This window comes from Diorhabda carinulata, chromosome 12 (genome assembly GCF_026250575.1).
Source record: "Diorhabda carinulata isolate Delta chromosome 12, icDioCari1.1, whole genome shotgun sequence".
NCBI classification, from domain to species: domain Eukaryota; kingdom Metazoa; phylum Arthropoda; class Insecta; order Coleoptera; family Chrysomelidae; genus Diorhabda; species Diorhabda carinulata.
Genome location: NC_079471.1, coordinates 3,429,984 through 3,446,598, shown reverse-complemented (window position 1 = coordinate 3,446,598; position 16,615 = coordinate 3,429,984). Strand labels below are relative to the sequence as shown.

The 16,615-nt window shown below is 32.5% G+C and overlaps 2 protein-coding genes across 3 annotated transcripts; both read right to left on the bottom strand.

Moving 5' to 3' along the window:
* Positions 1 to 760: 760 nt before the first annotated feature.
* On the bottom strand, positions 761 to 9,953 carry LOC130900147 (cuticle protein 19-like). 2 transcript variants are annotated; one of them, XM_057810541.1, is made up of 5 exons: positions 9,547 to 9,953; positions 9,105 to 9,398; positions 4,450 to 4,752; positions 1,225 to 1,525; positions 761 to 1,155 (listed from the first exon to the last, which is right to left on the bottom strand). In XM_057810541.1, the coding sequence occupies exons 2-5, from the start codon at positions 9,147 to 9,149 to the stop codon at positions 1,130 to 1,132; spliced, it is 675 nt and encodes a 224-aa protein (XP_057666524.1). In that variant the 5' UTR covers positions 9,150 to 9,398; positions 9,547 to 9,953; the 3' UTR covers positions 761 to 1,129. The 2 variants fall into 2 exon arrangements, with proteins under 2 accessions (XP_057666524.1, XP_057666525.1); XM_057810542.1 differs by lacking the exons at positions 9,105 to 9,398; positions 9,547 to 9,953 and adding an exon at positions 7,024 to 7,079.
* Positions 9,954 to 14,179: 4,226 nt separating this feature from the next.
* On the bottom strand, positions 14,180 to 14,632 carry LOC130900151 (larval cuticle protein A2B-like; the record flags this gene model as incomplete). Its single annotated transcript, XM_057810545.1, has 1 exon — positions 14,180 to 14,632. A coding segment is annotated over one exon (453 nt), but the record flags the coding sequence as incomplete, so codon positions are not given.
* Between the last annotated feature and the right edge of the window lie 1,983 nt (positions 14,633 to 16,615).

Here is a 16,615-nt window from a genome sequence, read left to right as displayed (position 1 = left end):
TAGAAAGAAAGAACAAAAGATAGAGTTGGATGGAGAGGTATAGTAAAAAGAATTGAGGAAGATCAAAAGAGTTTGTAATAGTGAAAATTTAGTGTAATCGCAAAATATTTGAGCATTTTTTTAAATCTAAAGAATACGACATGTCGTTTTGAATTGAATCCACTTTTCAATCGTATTGTTTCTTAGCTTCATCTTCTATAGCAAATAAATGGGAGAGTTAGTGACTGCTTCATCAAGATTTTTACTCAAAATCTAGCTAAAACACAAGTTAAATCACTTCGTTCCTATATAACAGTCGTAGACGGAATACCATGCCACTGATTTATTTTTCTTTTGATTATTTGTGATTCGAAAACAAATGTACGTATATTTCGTCTTTTAATGCCTCATTATCAGTCTTATGAGTCAGTTATACGAAACTGACAGTGCTGTAGACGATATTGATGTGGTAATGAAACCATAAAGTACCTCTCGTAATTCTAAACAAATCAGTATAGCCGGGTTGTTATGAAACTTGAGAAACTAGAAAAATCGAACAATTCTATTTCGATTTGTATCCCGCTGACATGTTCTTTAGATGTGACCAGTACTTATGATAAAATTAGTCCATAAAAGAAAGCGTCATGCGTCCTGAAGGACTAAGGAGTAAGCATAAATCTTTTCATTGGTTAGCCACACATCGAATTTGCAGCATGTTTTTTCTCCAACACAAATTTGGAAGTTGAATTTAGTTGAGGTTTTGATAAAAACAAAAAAAAAATTTCATTCACATGATATATTTGTAAAAAACATACAAACTACTAGATTATATACATAATAAATCTATTAGATTACTAGTACAAGCGCAGAAGAAGAACAACATATAAACAAGAGTCATTTGGCATAGCGGTCGTATTCACAATTTAGTCCAAAAAATTCAGATCCAATAAATCTGACTTTCCTGGAAATGTATTCATAGATTATTTAGTACAATTCACACTAACCAAGTCCTTGCTTTAATGTAAGGCAATAAATTAGATAGCGCAACACAGCAGGAACAAGCCGAAAATAAAAATATGGCAGTCGTAGAGCTTCAATTCCCCTGTAACCCTTCGGGTATTGTACGAATTACGTTGCTGCAACCAGTCGATTAACCTTTAATACCATAACCGTGATCTGAAATCATATTTATTATAATTAATGACGAAACTCTCTGATACGGATTTAAAACAAAATGTAACTCACCATAGTATCCACCAAATTCATGAGCTGGTGCGACGCTGTAGTGTGCAGCAATGGCAGGAGAGATGACTTTTTGTGCAACTACTGGAGTAGCAGGATGGGCTGCGTGTCCGGATCTGGTTACGACGGCATTGAAACCATTATGATCATCGGCAGTGTATTTTACTGTACGTATTGTACCGTCTGGTTCTACTAAGGAATATTGTCCTTTGACAGTATCGCCGTCACGGTACTCAGATTGACTTTTCTGGTCTCCTGTGTGTCCGTCAGCTACTCCATAATTGAACTGGTATTTAGGGTAGGCCTGAAAAATTAAATGATCCGATATATTCATAATATTTTCTTACAGCATTGTGTTTTTCGAAATTTCCATGAACCTATGGCAATTTGGGAAGTAATATACAAAGATTTCCACTTTATAAGACATTGAATTTTGTTTCCGATAAATGTATAGGGATCTACCAGCAAGTAACCAGACACATGTAAGTGGAAATCTTCAAACGATGGGGCTAGTTTATAAATAGTGCACTGCCAAGTAGGACAGATTCATGGAATATGGATTTCATTTTATTTAAAAGATGACTTCGTAATAAACAAATGAACCAAACCAATAGCTAAACAAAGTCGGGATAAGGCAAAAAAATTCGAGAACAGAAAATAGGAGATTTGATTGAAGCGGCTTGCGGAAAACTGGGAGGCAGACATAAGAAATATGTAAGCAACATTCTATTGGAGCAGAATGTAGTTCAAAAATCTGTGAAGCAACAAATGGAACAAAAACCAAAAGTTAGAAGTCCAAAGTTTTTGACAGGAGTGAAAGATACAAAAAGTTCAACTCAGAAGTGTGGCGTTATATTCTCCTGATCGTTCTTCAGTATACATTTGACTTTCTGGAAACTCTGTAACCGCCAAAACATATGAAGTTGGATCTAGATTAATGCATCCTTAAGGAAATTTTGTCTTTTGCTGAGTTATGGCAACTGCTCATTATGCAAAGGACGTTGTGGCAGCTTTTGCAGAGTTGAACATTATTGAGAAGTATAGGAGTGACCCTCAACTGAGTCCAATTGAACGTTTCTGGAAAAATTCGAAACGAAACGTATACTCTGAAGTTTGGCAGCAACTACAAATGAAGAATTGAAAAAGAGAATTTTGAACAAACTTTGGCAAATGTCAGATTCGGTATTTCATAATTTAAAAACAAAAATAAAGAAAATCGACTTTACTAGATGTTGATATTTAGAGAAATGAGTTTGACGTAATCCAGAAGGAAATTGGAATGCAGTAGATTGTATATATATGGATCAAATAATGATTGATTAGGAATATTTGACAATTGACAACCAACAAATATATCGATCCATTCTCTTTGTTGACAAAGTATGCATCTTTGTGAGTGACGATTACCGCTACGTGCGTGAGAATTTTCCTTACTTCGGTGATCATTTGCGATAGTCACATTTCAAGTTATGTGCTTATTTTTATGGTAGTTGCAGTCGATCAAATGTGTGAAGAGCTACTTCCGTGCTAACCGCACTGATGACCAGTGAGACAGAGAAAATACAAAGGATAGGATGTCTTGATCCCACGTATACCGATGATTTCAACGGATTTACGATTCGATTTTAAACGTTTACAATTTACGGTACGTCTGGCCTTGACGATGACCATAAATAAATCGCAAGGCCAGTCGTTGGAAGTTTGCAGAATCAAGTTGGAGTTTTTCGCGCATCGGAAAACCGTCATCTTTTTTTATTTATGCACCCCAAAACAAAACAAAAAAATAGTTTATCAGAAAGCTTTAAATTTATTGAAAGACTGCATTATAACTGTGTAATCTGTATAATTTTGTTTTGTAAGTAATTAATCGAAAATGATAATAAAACTTCATTCATTACGAGTAGTTTTTTAATAAGAAAAGGATTCCTTTTGTTTGTTTTAAGTTTTGGTTTTGTGTTTATCGATTGAGGCAGTAGGAAGTCAGTATCTACTAGAAAAAAAATTATTCCTAATTCCTTCTTAATTCGCTTTACTATTTTTATGTTGAGAAATGTGATTCAATTATATTTAATAGAATAAACGCACTATAAAATTGAAGATATGTTGAAGAAACACAAATAAAAAGGATAAAAACCTTCTTGATATTGATTATAGAATATTTCTGCTTCGTCGTGGAGAAAAGCGAACCATCAACTATAAGAAAACTGAATATTAAACACGAGTACACATTTTTATATCATGAAAACACTTGAAAAAATATAAGTAAATGTGCCAGTTAAGGACGAGAAATAATCGAGATATCAAAAGCATCAAAAACTGAAGAAAATATGAAAACTATAGACGAAATTGTTGTTTCAAACCTGCAGTTGTCAATTAGAGTTTAATAAAGATTATTTGTAAATGAGGGAATGTCAATTGTCAAAGCGTCTCCATGCAGATCAGGATTGAATCGCTATAATTGTTACTGGAGATGAAATTTGGGTCTATTTCTCTATCAAAATTGTGATCGTTATTTCTTCAGGGAGAAACAACGAATTTTGATGATGATATGCGAAGAAAGAAACAAACTGTTTTCTTCTTTATCGCGATGACCGTACGGCAAATCGTTCGCAATTCCACATGACCAAGAGAAATGTACTAAAAAGAAAATAATTAGCAGAAGCCTTCCAGAAATAGTACCAGTAAGGGATTCAACTTTGAAATAATTACATTACTAGAGTAATTATGATCTTGTATTGTTAGAACTGATTCAGTTTTCATTCGTTTTTTACCCACTACGTTTTTTGTATTTTACAAATATTCATATACGTCTAATAACTTTGTAACCAGAAAACTAAATCTAGTGTGTGGAATACTATAACAACGTCTATTGAAAGTAAAATTTATTGAAAGTGAAAGACGAACATAATAAATGAGAAAAAGAAGATTCTTGATGACTTTAAGATCAAGGTGATATCCATCAACGTTAATCTTGACTTCGGTCAAGTTTAACCACATTAATTTCAATAATATGAAAATGCATTAATGTTAATAGAAAATGAAATCCTTCAAAACTACGTAAACTAGAGTAGGTTTCGTCAATTTTTAGAACTAAAATGTAAATTTTTGGGAAAAATTTGTATCCCCCTGGGAGCTGCCGAAACATCCTTTGAATATAGTTCCGAAATAAATGAACTATGAAAATGGTTAGGTGGCAGAATCAGTAAAAGAAAGTATACTAATACTTACCGCATAATCTACAGCTGGTGCAGCTTTAACTACCGTCGCGGCTTGTTTATAAATTGTAGGGGCGGCATAGGTATGTGTCGTCAACGCTGGAGCAGCATAAGTCGGTAAAGCAGGGGCGGCATATGTAGATAAAGCAGGAGCGGCATAAGCGTGTGTAGTTAATGCTGGTGAAGCGTAAGAAATGGCTGGAGCAGCATAAGCAGGACTACCGATAAAACCATGCGACGAAACGGTAGAATAAGCTGTTGGGGCTCCCAAGAGACCTGCTTGTGTCGAAGCCACTAAAGCTATTAATAATATTATCTGAAACAAACAATCCAATACGTTTAAATGTTTCGAAAATTATACTCAGATAAAATAGTTTCCAGAAAATGCCCAACGGAAAAAGGAGCTCAACCACTACGTCTTATATCCGTAAGGATATAAAAACGTTAAGATTAAAAACGATAATATTTAAATTATATAAAAACCAATGTTTACTGGTACTAGTTGTGACAAGTAATAAACAATTTTATGACATTTTTTATGTAATTGGTTTCGTATAATTGAACTAAATTATTATAAAAATATCTGGGTAAATAGGTGATATTTTATTATTGATATTGGCATTAGAGAAATCTACCTTGACTCGATTAAATAATCACGGTATTATCAAGATATAATAATTGCTAATTATTCAGCTGAAACAGCAAGCAGGAGTTTCTTAGATATATATCGATTTAGGTCAATTAGCTACTTTTTTGGAAAGTAATTGTCCAAATACTGAGAGTTAAGAAATTTAAAACTAAAACGACCAAGAAAAAATGCTGGAAGTTTCTAAAATGGCTTGCGAAGTGTTTATTCAAAATTTGTTAGGCATTTTTTTGGAAATTTCTTATAATACCGAAAACATCATTTGAATACGTCTATTCTAACCTAAAATATCAGCAATAAATATTCAAAATAATGTTTTCTTTGGAAAGATTTGCAGTATACTTGGAACTTGCAATGACAGTAGAACTGATTTATATTCAGTACACATTAGGGGTTAAGGAAGGCTTATTTGTTGATTTTTATTAATAAAACACCCGTACCGATAACTCGACAACATTGTTTTAAAAGCTCTTCATGTTTTCCAAATAAAAACTGAATTAATAATCGTGATAGTTTGGACGGCCAAAGTATCTCGTGCTTAATACCTAACTATTAGTGCTTTCTCAATCCAATAGAAGCCCTGGAACGAAAAAACCTCGACTATATATCAATAATCAAGCTGTACTTGAATCAAATTGCGCTTTCAGACCAAATTAACGAATGCTTGAGTTCCAGAGAAGAGAAGTCACACTCCTTTTCAACGTGTAGACAGAAGACATCTTCACCAAAGCCTTTAAAAATGATATAGGTAGATAAGAGTAAACGGTATTCCACTGAACAATCCGAGCTATGCAGACGAGACAGTACTGAAAGCATGAAATATTTACAAAACATGTTGTATAATGTCGTCAAAGTTAATCGAGAATGTGATCTGGATACTTTACTTAAAATGAAGTACCTAATGAAGGGAAAGACTGGAATGAGTCGAGAGGTGGTGTATACAAATAAGAGAAAGTCCGTGCATCATTTTTAAATATTAAGAAGCTTCTTTGGCCACGGCCTAAGCTTGAAGCTGAGAACACGAATGCTCAAATTCTATGTAGCCTATTCCCAGTTGTCTTGAATGGCGCTGAAAGGTTGGATTCTCAAAGCGAATTCAATATCCTGGATAGAGCTTGAGAGGTCAAGAATATGATTCATAAAGCTCATTATTCAAGAAAAAACTGTAGGAAAAACATCTATTGAAAGAAAAAAAATAACTTGGCATAGGAACCTGCGAAAATGGTTTGAAGTCACATTATCTGATCTATTTAGGGCCGCAGCTTCCAAAGTCAAAATAGCTATGATGATAGCCAACATCTGAAAACCTCCGAAATGAAATTGGTAATGGAAGTTTTTTCCATTAATACTAGTAAAAATATACTTATCAATTTTTAAAACATTTTTTCTTTAAATTATCTTCATAACCATATTCATTTGATGCTTAAACGAAATATGGAACGAGAGAAATATATTTCTATTGACCAGGAGACTGAAATTTAAATGAGAATTGACAAAAATTATTAACCCAGCATCCCAAGATTATCAATAAAATTTGGGAGATGAATAACTTTAGTATGAATATGATAATTGCGAATATTTTTACTATCATTTAGCATTCCAAAATGTAAACTAAATCCTAAAAATAATTTTATAAAAAGAAGTTTATACATGGACTGATATTTCTATATTTCTAAATGTTCTTGATTTCAGGTTTCTTCTGTTTAAAAATTAGTTTTTGCAATAATTTTTAAGAAATAGATAAAAATTAACATTTCTTTAAGTCTTTATCAAAATATTTTGATCTATTTTTTAAAAATTAGTAAAAAAATTAATTTAGAAACAGAAGAGATTTAAAATCAAGAACATTTAGAAACTTAAGCATAGCGAAAGGTCTAAGAAATAAGAAATTGAAGAAATTAAACCGATATTCATAGCAAATTGAGTTTAAGGAGGCCCTACCTTGGTCAACATTATAAACTAACTCGAAATACAACTGCAAACGAACTTGTATTTGTACTGCACTAGTCAGCCATCCTGAACGGATCTTATATACTCAAAGTTACCCCGTAAATATCTAGCGTTGGCAAAACTTGTATCATTCAAGAAAAAAATCATACGTACAAGCCATGTTTGATTTTCAGGAGAAAAAATGTATACGAAGCAGTGACTGGAACTCGAAAGTCTCCATAGTGTTAAGTGGTAGCAAGGTCGGTAATGAATCACATAATTTTTCCCATTCAACGGTACTAATGGGACTCAATTAAAATTTTTCATTGGGCGTGTCTCTTTTGTGATTACGGATTATGTGTGTTTGTAACAAATACGAGAGCGATTTTACGGAGGAGAGACGGTTCGGAAATGAGTTTAAGGATAAATCTTTTATTTTTTAAATTATCATACGCGGTTATCCTATCAAGGTGATTAAAGTGAACCCCATCACTTCATTCACTACTTTTTCTATTATAACAAAATAATAACCGATTTGATGTTTTGTTTTCACTCAACGCTATAAATTTAAAAATATGAAAAAACGCAACATCCAATGACCGTGTTGAATGTGTTCGAGTTATACATACTCAATAACGTTCGATTGGTTTTATCCGTATCCGCTACGTTTCTAATGTCATCTGTCAAAATTTTACAAAAATATGACAGGTAGAACAGAATTTATATTCATACTAAGACAACTTTGATGAGTAAATATGAAGAATTTCGTGTGATAAAACAATTAATGAAACCGACAAGAAGTTACGTAAATATTATCCTGAAAGTGCTCAGTTTCATGCAATGATTCGTGAGTGGTTTTCGGCTTTTATAAGAGGTTATGTTAGATCCTGAAAGTGCATCTTATAAACACACACTTTTTTACTATATTACTATCATGATAGTTTTCTTCGAAAGTTGAAGAATCAGTTCAATTATTTTCCGACCTTTCTACGCCATTTTTATAAGACGTCAAAATCGTATTCTGTTTCAGCGATAACTTCCGTTATATTTTTTCTGCAATCCGAGCCATAATATGCATTATTAATCATTGTTGATTTGTCTTCCCTTCTACAAAGAGTCTATCAATAATTTATCTACCAATCTATGAATCTAATCTTCTCAAATGAGTACCATTTTGATTCAAGTGTATAGTTGTGGAAATATGTCACATCCAAGGTCATAAACTGAGACAAAAATTATTTTTATTTTGCCTAAATACCGTTTTCTGACTCGTCAATTCGTTGGGTTGGGTTTGTGCTATTTTGAGGCGGCACCCACTTGAGAAGAAACTTCTTCAAACTCAAATTCTCATGTGAAATGGCGCACAATTTCTGCAACGTCAGAATTATGATCTGCAGTGACCTCCATCCATCCCGGTGAATACTTATATCAATATTATAGAAAAAGAGTATGTAATACCACGTATTTTGAATCGAGAACCCACGATATTCATTAGATTTAGATATCTAGGGATGGTTTTTTCAAAAGATTCTAGTACTAGACATATGAATGTAAAACAGATCCTCAACATCATGTATGTAGTGCTAGAAAAGCTGTTAATGCTAAAGGAACCAGCATCTTTGACTTCTCTGTTCAATTAACATTCACAAGTACCAAGAAAAGTTGCCATGTGATTTAAAACACAATGAATAAAATCGAATCTATAACAATTATATCAAGTCTTCAATGATCATTGTAAACATAAAAATCTTTGCTATTTCTGTCTGCTTTCACTATCTTTGGTATCATTGAGATTAATAAGAAGAGGAGTAAACTTGAGATGTTTATAAAGCTATTTGTTGGATTGAGTAAATCTTTTTCAGTTACCTAGGTGAGTTTTGAAGCATTTAAGCTTTCAATACGATCAAATTGTAACTTTTTTTACATATCGACAGCTAAAGGCTGTATCAAAGATCTATTAGCTTTTGATTTGATACACTATATCATGTAAATTTTTTCCTTACTATATAAATACTTCGTGAGTAGTTTTTTTTCTACTTTACATTGGCTAATATTGAGAATTATTTAAAGTTAATTCCGAAATAAATACTTACGTTATAACTAATGGCAATTAAATGTCGTTTATTGGTTGTTGGCATTTATATCTTGGACAGAAGTCTTGAAGTCCATTCTTCCTTGCGCACTCACAATAGTTCAACAAAATGCTGGCTCTTAATTCTACTGGTTTTTCAACCACCTGCTTCCCGATGACGTTATTCGATTCTTGACGTGCTTCAGCTCTTTGCTCTTTTTCCTCGACAGATTTCGTTGACTTGACGGATTTTACAGATCTTACTGATGGAGCTGGAGAAGCTTCTCGAGGTGTAGCTTTGCTTGGAACGTTTGGACTAAAATTTTTGCAATACAAAATTTCATGATTTATATGAGGTGGTATTATTTAGCAAGAATTAGAGAATTTTTTATTCTGACCCTTTATTATTCTATATAGGAAATAGATGTACAAGAAACTAGTTCAAAATGTCATTAGTAGAATACCTTTTGGGAATTATAGGTGGCACCACTTCATTTATACTATTACTCTCAATATCTTTCCTTAATTTTGGCGGGAGAATTGGATTTTTTTGGGGACAATTAGGACAGCAACAGCAAGTTGATATATTATCAACGTTTCTTTGATTGTTGGTATTGGTGTCACCGCCTCCGTTGGCTCGTGTACTCTTAACACTCACGGCACTTTTGGTACTTCTTGAACTTCTAACACTTCTTTTACTTTGAACGCTTGTCACACTTTCCGAAGTTAAATCACAATTTTCGGCGTGTTTCTTTTCAGATGGTTTATCGGAATTAGTATTCGTCATTTTCCACACAAAAAAAAATCAACGTACAAGAAATTTGGATAAGATTGACAAATAATTAGTTTTGACACTTTGATAAATCATCATCGACAGTTTATAACTACGGAAGACTTGATGTAACATGATTGCTGTTCATTTGAAAAAAAATTTCGTTTAATATGAATATTTAAAAGCATAATTCAGGATTTCATCATTATAGTTCCCAAAACTTAATAATGAATATAATTCTTATAAAATAATACAGATTGACATGATATGAAGAGATATTTCGAGTTTAAAAATTGATAATTTGCAATAAATGACAATGTAGTACTTTTTTCTTGATACGGAACCAGTCGGAGAGGTGTCGCTAGGATCGAAAATTATCGTCAAATTTTTATACAGAGTGGTAGATCTATCGAGTATATAATCTTTGAAATTAGTACCGTGAAGCTTCATAAATAGGCGTGATCATGTTTGTGGATGGCTTTCGCAGGGTTCACGCCTATTCCCCGATCGAAGCCATTATTTTGCCCCTCTTGACAGTTTGCTCCTGGTTACAAAGGCATACGGACGTGTGCATTCGCTGAGTGCGTGAATGGAGTCACTGAAGCAATGAAATTGAAATGCTGAAATAGTTATATGTTGCTAGAGCAAACAAAATAATTGCAATACTATCTTCTACGTATATTTCGCGGCGGGTTCCACGGGCGATTCAGAACATACCGAGAATGTAGATGGCGCGACTAGTGCCGTGGATTCAAGACGTGAATTCACGGCACTAATGTGGAGCTGCCATACTATGTTAAGGCCTTTTGTATGACAGCAATTGTGGCAAAGCAGACAGGAAGTCTTTTAGCAGCTATAAACTTACGAAATAAAAACTCCGCGCTAATATTTTCAGGTATTTCCAGGTTTCAAGTTTGAAAGTTTTTCTCTGTTATTAAGGTCGAAGTTTATCCCGAATGTGACTAGTCTCCCAATAACTCAATTTCACTTTTAAATCACACATACTACTTGTATATAACTTTCCAAGTTACTACATTATCACTATAGACATTTTTTTTTCTTTTTGTGAGCTTCTTTGACACTTTTTTCAACTTAATGTTATTATTTGATCCAACGTCCATATTTTCGGAAAGATAAAAATCAACTCGATCTCATTTAAAAGGCAATTATGGCAGAATGACAAGATAGAATGGGTTCAAACATGATTCAACATTTAAGAGTGTGATACATAGTATATGAAAATCGAACAGATACAGAGTGTTTTTTTGATATATACCTTTTTGGCTCTTTATGTGGCTTGCTGATCATATCCTATTTTTATTGATTTTATATAACCCGCGTCATGAAACTTCATTTTTTTCAAATTCATCTCAATTCCAGCAGCTCAATTTTAAATTTAAATGGTTTTTACATTTAAACCTGCAGAAACGAGTAAATATAAACAGTACCGTTAGAAAATGAATTTTTTAAGATTCCCTCGTTTCAATCGTGGAATTAATCCTAAACATATGGCAAAAGTGATCTTTGGATGAGTAGTATAACCATAATTTAGACTTTGTTGAGAAAAAACAAAAGCCGAAAATTGAATAGCTAAGTAGCCAATACACCTACCACCTACCTCAATGGTTTTAAATTGATACAAGGTTATTCAGCAATGTATTATAGCACCTACGTATTTTTTCCCACATCCGATATTATAGTATCAACATTATACCCTTATAAGAGCCAGAGCCAAATCACGAGCACGAAGAAAGTGATTTGATGCAGTATATATTCATTATATACACTTTCTTCTGGTTCTTTTTCGTTTTTATTTGTTTTGCAGTTCTTTCTGTACATTAATTTGATCAAATTCGTTGGTAATTTCATTATTCCACGGGGGCATATGCTTTTTCCAAAATCTAATGCAGTTATGTGTTTAATTCAGTTTTCCAATTGCGAACTAAAGCTTCGTTTTGTGAGATTTTTAAATCCCAATTATTATGATTTCATATAATCATTGTTTAATAATTGTATCATATTTTTTGTTATATGTAGTTGCTTGGGTTGTTAACGCATTATTTTACTTTTCTCACTGATATCAACTCTTATTTTTGGAAAATATTTCATTTAAATCACCGCATTTATTATAAAGTATATAAATATTTGATATTTCTATCTATACTTTTTTCACATAACCTCAAAATTTGTATGAAAAATTCAAGTAATTAAGTATTCTATTTTAATCTTTTAAAAAAAATTGTTTTTGTCACAAAATTGGATGAAAACTTAACTTTTCATATGCACTGTAATTTTTTTGGTTTAAATATTCATTGTTTGACCCTATTTTGACTTAATATCGGTCGAAAATTGTCACTTTAATATATCGAAACTCGAATTTCGAAAATTTTCATCCTAGTACTATTTTTTTTGTTTAAAAAATTATCGACAATAGTCCAATAAGATTTTCAAGGACTTTTGGTAAACAATAGCTCGAGTTCAGGATCACCTATCAGCTGATTAAGGATCAGTTATCAGTTATCAAAGATTCACGAATTTTGCCCCAAAGTTTAAAATGCCGAAAGTATCAATCAGATCATAGTTTCCGAAAAGTCCTCATCTGATATATGGCTCGTTAATAGGGCGATTCCGTTTTTATTATTGCGAGCAATAATATACGCGACGCTAATTAAAGAATAATTTTTGAATTGAACATTGAAATTTTTCTATTTATTCTTTACCATAATTGTCTCTCCTATGTATCTGGGCGTACGGGCGTGGTTGTCTCATTATACAATTCGAACACATATTCACTTGACTTTCACTGAATCAACAGAATCATTCGATCATTTATTCTAAATCTATTATAAGAAATCTAAATTCTGTGCAATACTTGTTGGATTACAATTTTTTTTCTGTTGTTGTTTGATCGAGATCAGAATCAGTATATACTAAATTGTGATTTGTTATTGCAAAATAATTGAATATATAATATGAGTTAGCAAATCGTTAGTTATGATAACGATAGTCCTTAGAACTGAAATGATTTACTATAAATGAATACGCAATTTAGTATATTTTCTATCATAAATATTATCAAATACAACAATGTATGTTTATCATATTTATATGAATGTCGATATTAATATTTATAGCCTAACAATGTTACGAACAAGCTCGCGAAATGGGTCCTCAACTATAATGGAATTTTAACATTCGGCGAATTCGCGCGGCGCCTTTGATTTAATTTTTTATAAACGACGGACGCGCCTTTGATGTACTTTTTATTATAAAAGGCGGTTTAGTACAGTATTCCTCTTAAATAATTTTTAGGAAAGTTTATTTATCTATTTCTCAGCGATTCTTTTTGTTCTAGAACTTTGTAGAATTCTATTTGTAGTATATAAATAAGTTTATGAAGGAGGCTAGTTTAGTTTTACATAAATAGTCGTAACGAAAACAACCAATTAGTAAAAGGGATCGTAGAAATTGTTTAAGTAAATTATTATAAGTTAAGTGTATTGTTTAGTGTGTAAATAAATTAAGAATGTAAGAGACAGTGTTTATTAATTCATCCCACGAATAGAAAGACTGTGAATAAATACGGAAAACGTTAAAATACTACCCATTAATGTTAATACAATTTTCTATGCATTTTATTCAATATTTTGAAGCGTTTTTTTTTAAATATAGCAACAAAAAGGAGTCATTGTGTGCAAACTTCGCTCAAACAGCATTGTTGCCATTTGATTACAATCCTGAAGAACCAAGCAAACGTTTAATAAATGCAACATTGAGCTGAAATTTCAAAAAATGTTTTTGAAGGTTAGTTGTGAGTAGAAAACAGTCAAGGACGTTGGTAGGCTTTTCATTATTGGAAATAGGAGCCTTAAAACTGAAAACAAATTGAAGAAGAATCGAAATCATAAAGAGTTGGTCAGGTTAGTGGCATCCAATAGGATCATGTCTTGCTGCAAGTTAGGCCTTCCAAGATAGGTAGACGAAGCTGTCCGCTAAGTACGTTCACAGGCTATAACCCAAACTAACAGTTTATGCAAAAACAAATCGCTTTTTTTTCAATTCTATATGTCAATTTCAAATTGTCAATGTCCACTTATATTTGAGGATTAATCAAGAAAAAAATATAAAAGTGTCTATTGTATTATAGAAATCTTTTGATCAATGAACGCCTTCAATTCCTTCTCCCTTTCATTGGTAGATATCTTTACAACTAAGAAATAAACTCATCCGAATAATTAAACTCATATATTCAACATATATATACAAAATATATTAGGTACATAAGGGAAATCACTTTAATATCAGTATAAAAACTACAAGTCAGTTTAGTAATGTCCATGTCTACCGAATCCACCATGAGCTCCATATCCACCAACAGCGTAAACCTGTGGATGTACAGCATGTCCAGATTTTTCTACAACAGCATTGAAACCGTTGTGATCATCAGCAGTGTAATGAACGGTACGTAGAGTACCATCTGGATCAGCTACTGAGTAAGATCCTTTGACTACGTCTCCGTCGCGGACTTCGTGTTGGGTTTTGTGGTCTCCGGTATGGGGATCTTGTACTCCATATTGAAATTGATATTTAGGATGAGAGTAGTAGTCTTGATCGTGGGAGTATCCTCCACTTCCATGGTAATAAGTCGGAACGGGGCGACCACCGTAAGATGAAAGATGATTTGATACGTAGGAGCTGGCAAGACCACCACCATAACCGCCTAAGTATCCCGCATGTGCTGCTGCAAGGAGGACGGACACTGAGAAGATCTGGAAATTGAAAATTCGAGTTTAAGTAGAAAAATATAGGCGAATTCGAATAAAATAATAGCTAGAAGGTGAGGAATGGAAATGTTGCGTTACTAGAGTTATAAACGAAAATGAGAATCGGATTTTTTGGTATAGAACCAAAGTAAATTGAGTTTAAAGATCGAAAAATTTAATTATAGTACTGAATACGAAATGGAGAAAGTATCTACAAGAAACAATCTGTGTTATCAGCAGTATTAAAGATAGGAAATAGTGGTATGAAGGCTATTAATTGGGCTTTTATGTTGTGTATAAACATAAACAGTTCGAAGACTGAATAGAAGTGAAAAAAGATAAAGGAAGGAAGTGGGGAAATGAGTATGAAAATTGGGTTAAAAACAAGAGAAAAATTAACAAATATAGAAGTGGAAGAAGTAGAAGTTATGAAAAAATTGAATGTTTAACACATAAATATGTAAATTAGGAAAAATAGAATCTGAAGTAGTTGACTAAAATGTATCAAAAAGAGAAGTTAAAAGCCGATAAGAATATTAATAATGAAATTTATTACCAAACAAAGATATTTCATATTTAAACTGTATAAAATTATATGATGAAATTTACTAATCTTCTTGTTAAATTAAAAATCATGATTATACTGCTATTACTTCACATAACACTAATTATTGAGTTTTCACTTGAACAAAAGTAATTTACGCACCTTGGCAATCATGTTTATTGTTAATGCAAGTGTAGGTAATGTAGATATAAAACACTGACTGGATTGTTTAAACAAATTTTGGCTTTTATATCATTGTAACGGTTGAGTAAAACTCCCATGTCTTTCCGAAATATCATAACAATAACATAATGTTACAAAACTAAGAATGTGTCTGATGGCCTAGAATATTTTTTACCCAGACGCAAGAATTTGATATATTCCAAACTGTTCATATTCAATTTGAAAGCGTGGTTAGTAATATAGCACTTTGTACGATTTGATATACTCCATTGACTTCTTTAATATGGTATAATTTGCTTATCTGTTTCAAAATAATTAGATCGAAACAAAAATTCGTGTTATAATTCAAATTTACCACTCGTCGAATATCCCAAATTCCAAATGAGAAGAGAGAATTTCAAACCTAAAACGTTACTAATTTTTTTTCATTATTTTTACAATCTATTCACAATAGAGCAATAAGTAAATATTTTGAATACTAAGTGATTATTTCTTATTGAGCAATAGTTACAACACAACTACTTTAGATCTAGGAACAAGACAAGTTTTGACAGGCTAAAAGAATAAAAGTATTGATAGAATTTTTATAAGAGTGCGAGGTTTGAAATTCAGAAATTTTAAAGCTCTATTTTAAAATCTATCAACTAAGTCGTATGTAATCGTTTGAGTCTACGTCTTATAATAAGTTGAAGTTGTTAAAAAAAAACTGTTAAAATACTCAGTCATCGAATGCTTTTCAAATAGAAAACTTTCACTTTCAAATTATAATACGTGAATTGTCCCAGAAGTACCTGGTCTGACCTAGAGATGGCTTGGAAAATTTCACTGTATTAGATAGTACTCAATTCATACAGCATATGTTTCAAGTTGTTGAATGTTGAAGAAAATCCACAAAGCGGTACTGGATGATCGTCGACTGGAAGTGCGGTGCATATTAATTGAAAATTTGGACTTGAGAAAGCTGTGTGCACGTTGAGTGCCGCTTTTACTCACAATGGAGCAAAAGCAGCGTCGTCAAGATGTTTCCATCGAGTTATTAGCAATGTTTTTAAGATAAAACGTGGGTACATCACTTCATACCCGAAACAATAGTATAATCAAAGCAATGGTCGCATTTGGCTAAGAAGAAAATGTTGTTTCATCAAGACAACACACCAGCTCACACGTCCGTTATTGCAATAACCAAAATTAATGAATTAAAGTTGGATTTGCTACCTCGTGCACCCTATACGTCAGATCTAGTCCCCTCGGATTATTTTCTGTTCCCAGAC

Coding starts and splice junctions, on each gene's coding strand:
- LOC130900147 (XM_057810541.1), bottom strand. CDS start 9,149: ATGCCAACAACCAATAAACGACATTTAATTGCCATTAGTTATAAC. Junction 4,753..9,104: donor TAATTGCCATTAGTTATAAC/GTAAGTATTTAT, acceptor TGTTTGTTTCAG/ATAATATTATTAATAGCTTT. Junction 1,156..1,224: donor TGAATTTGGTGGATACTATG/GTGAGTTACATT, acceptor ATATGATTTCAG/ATCACGGTTATGGTATTAAA.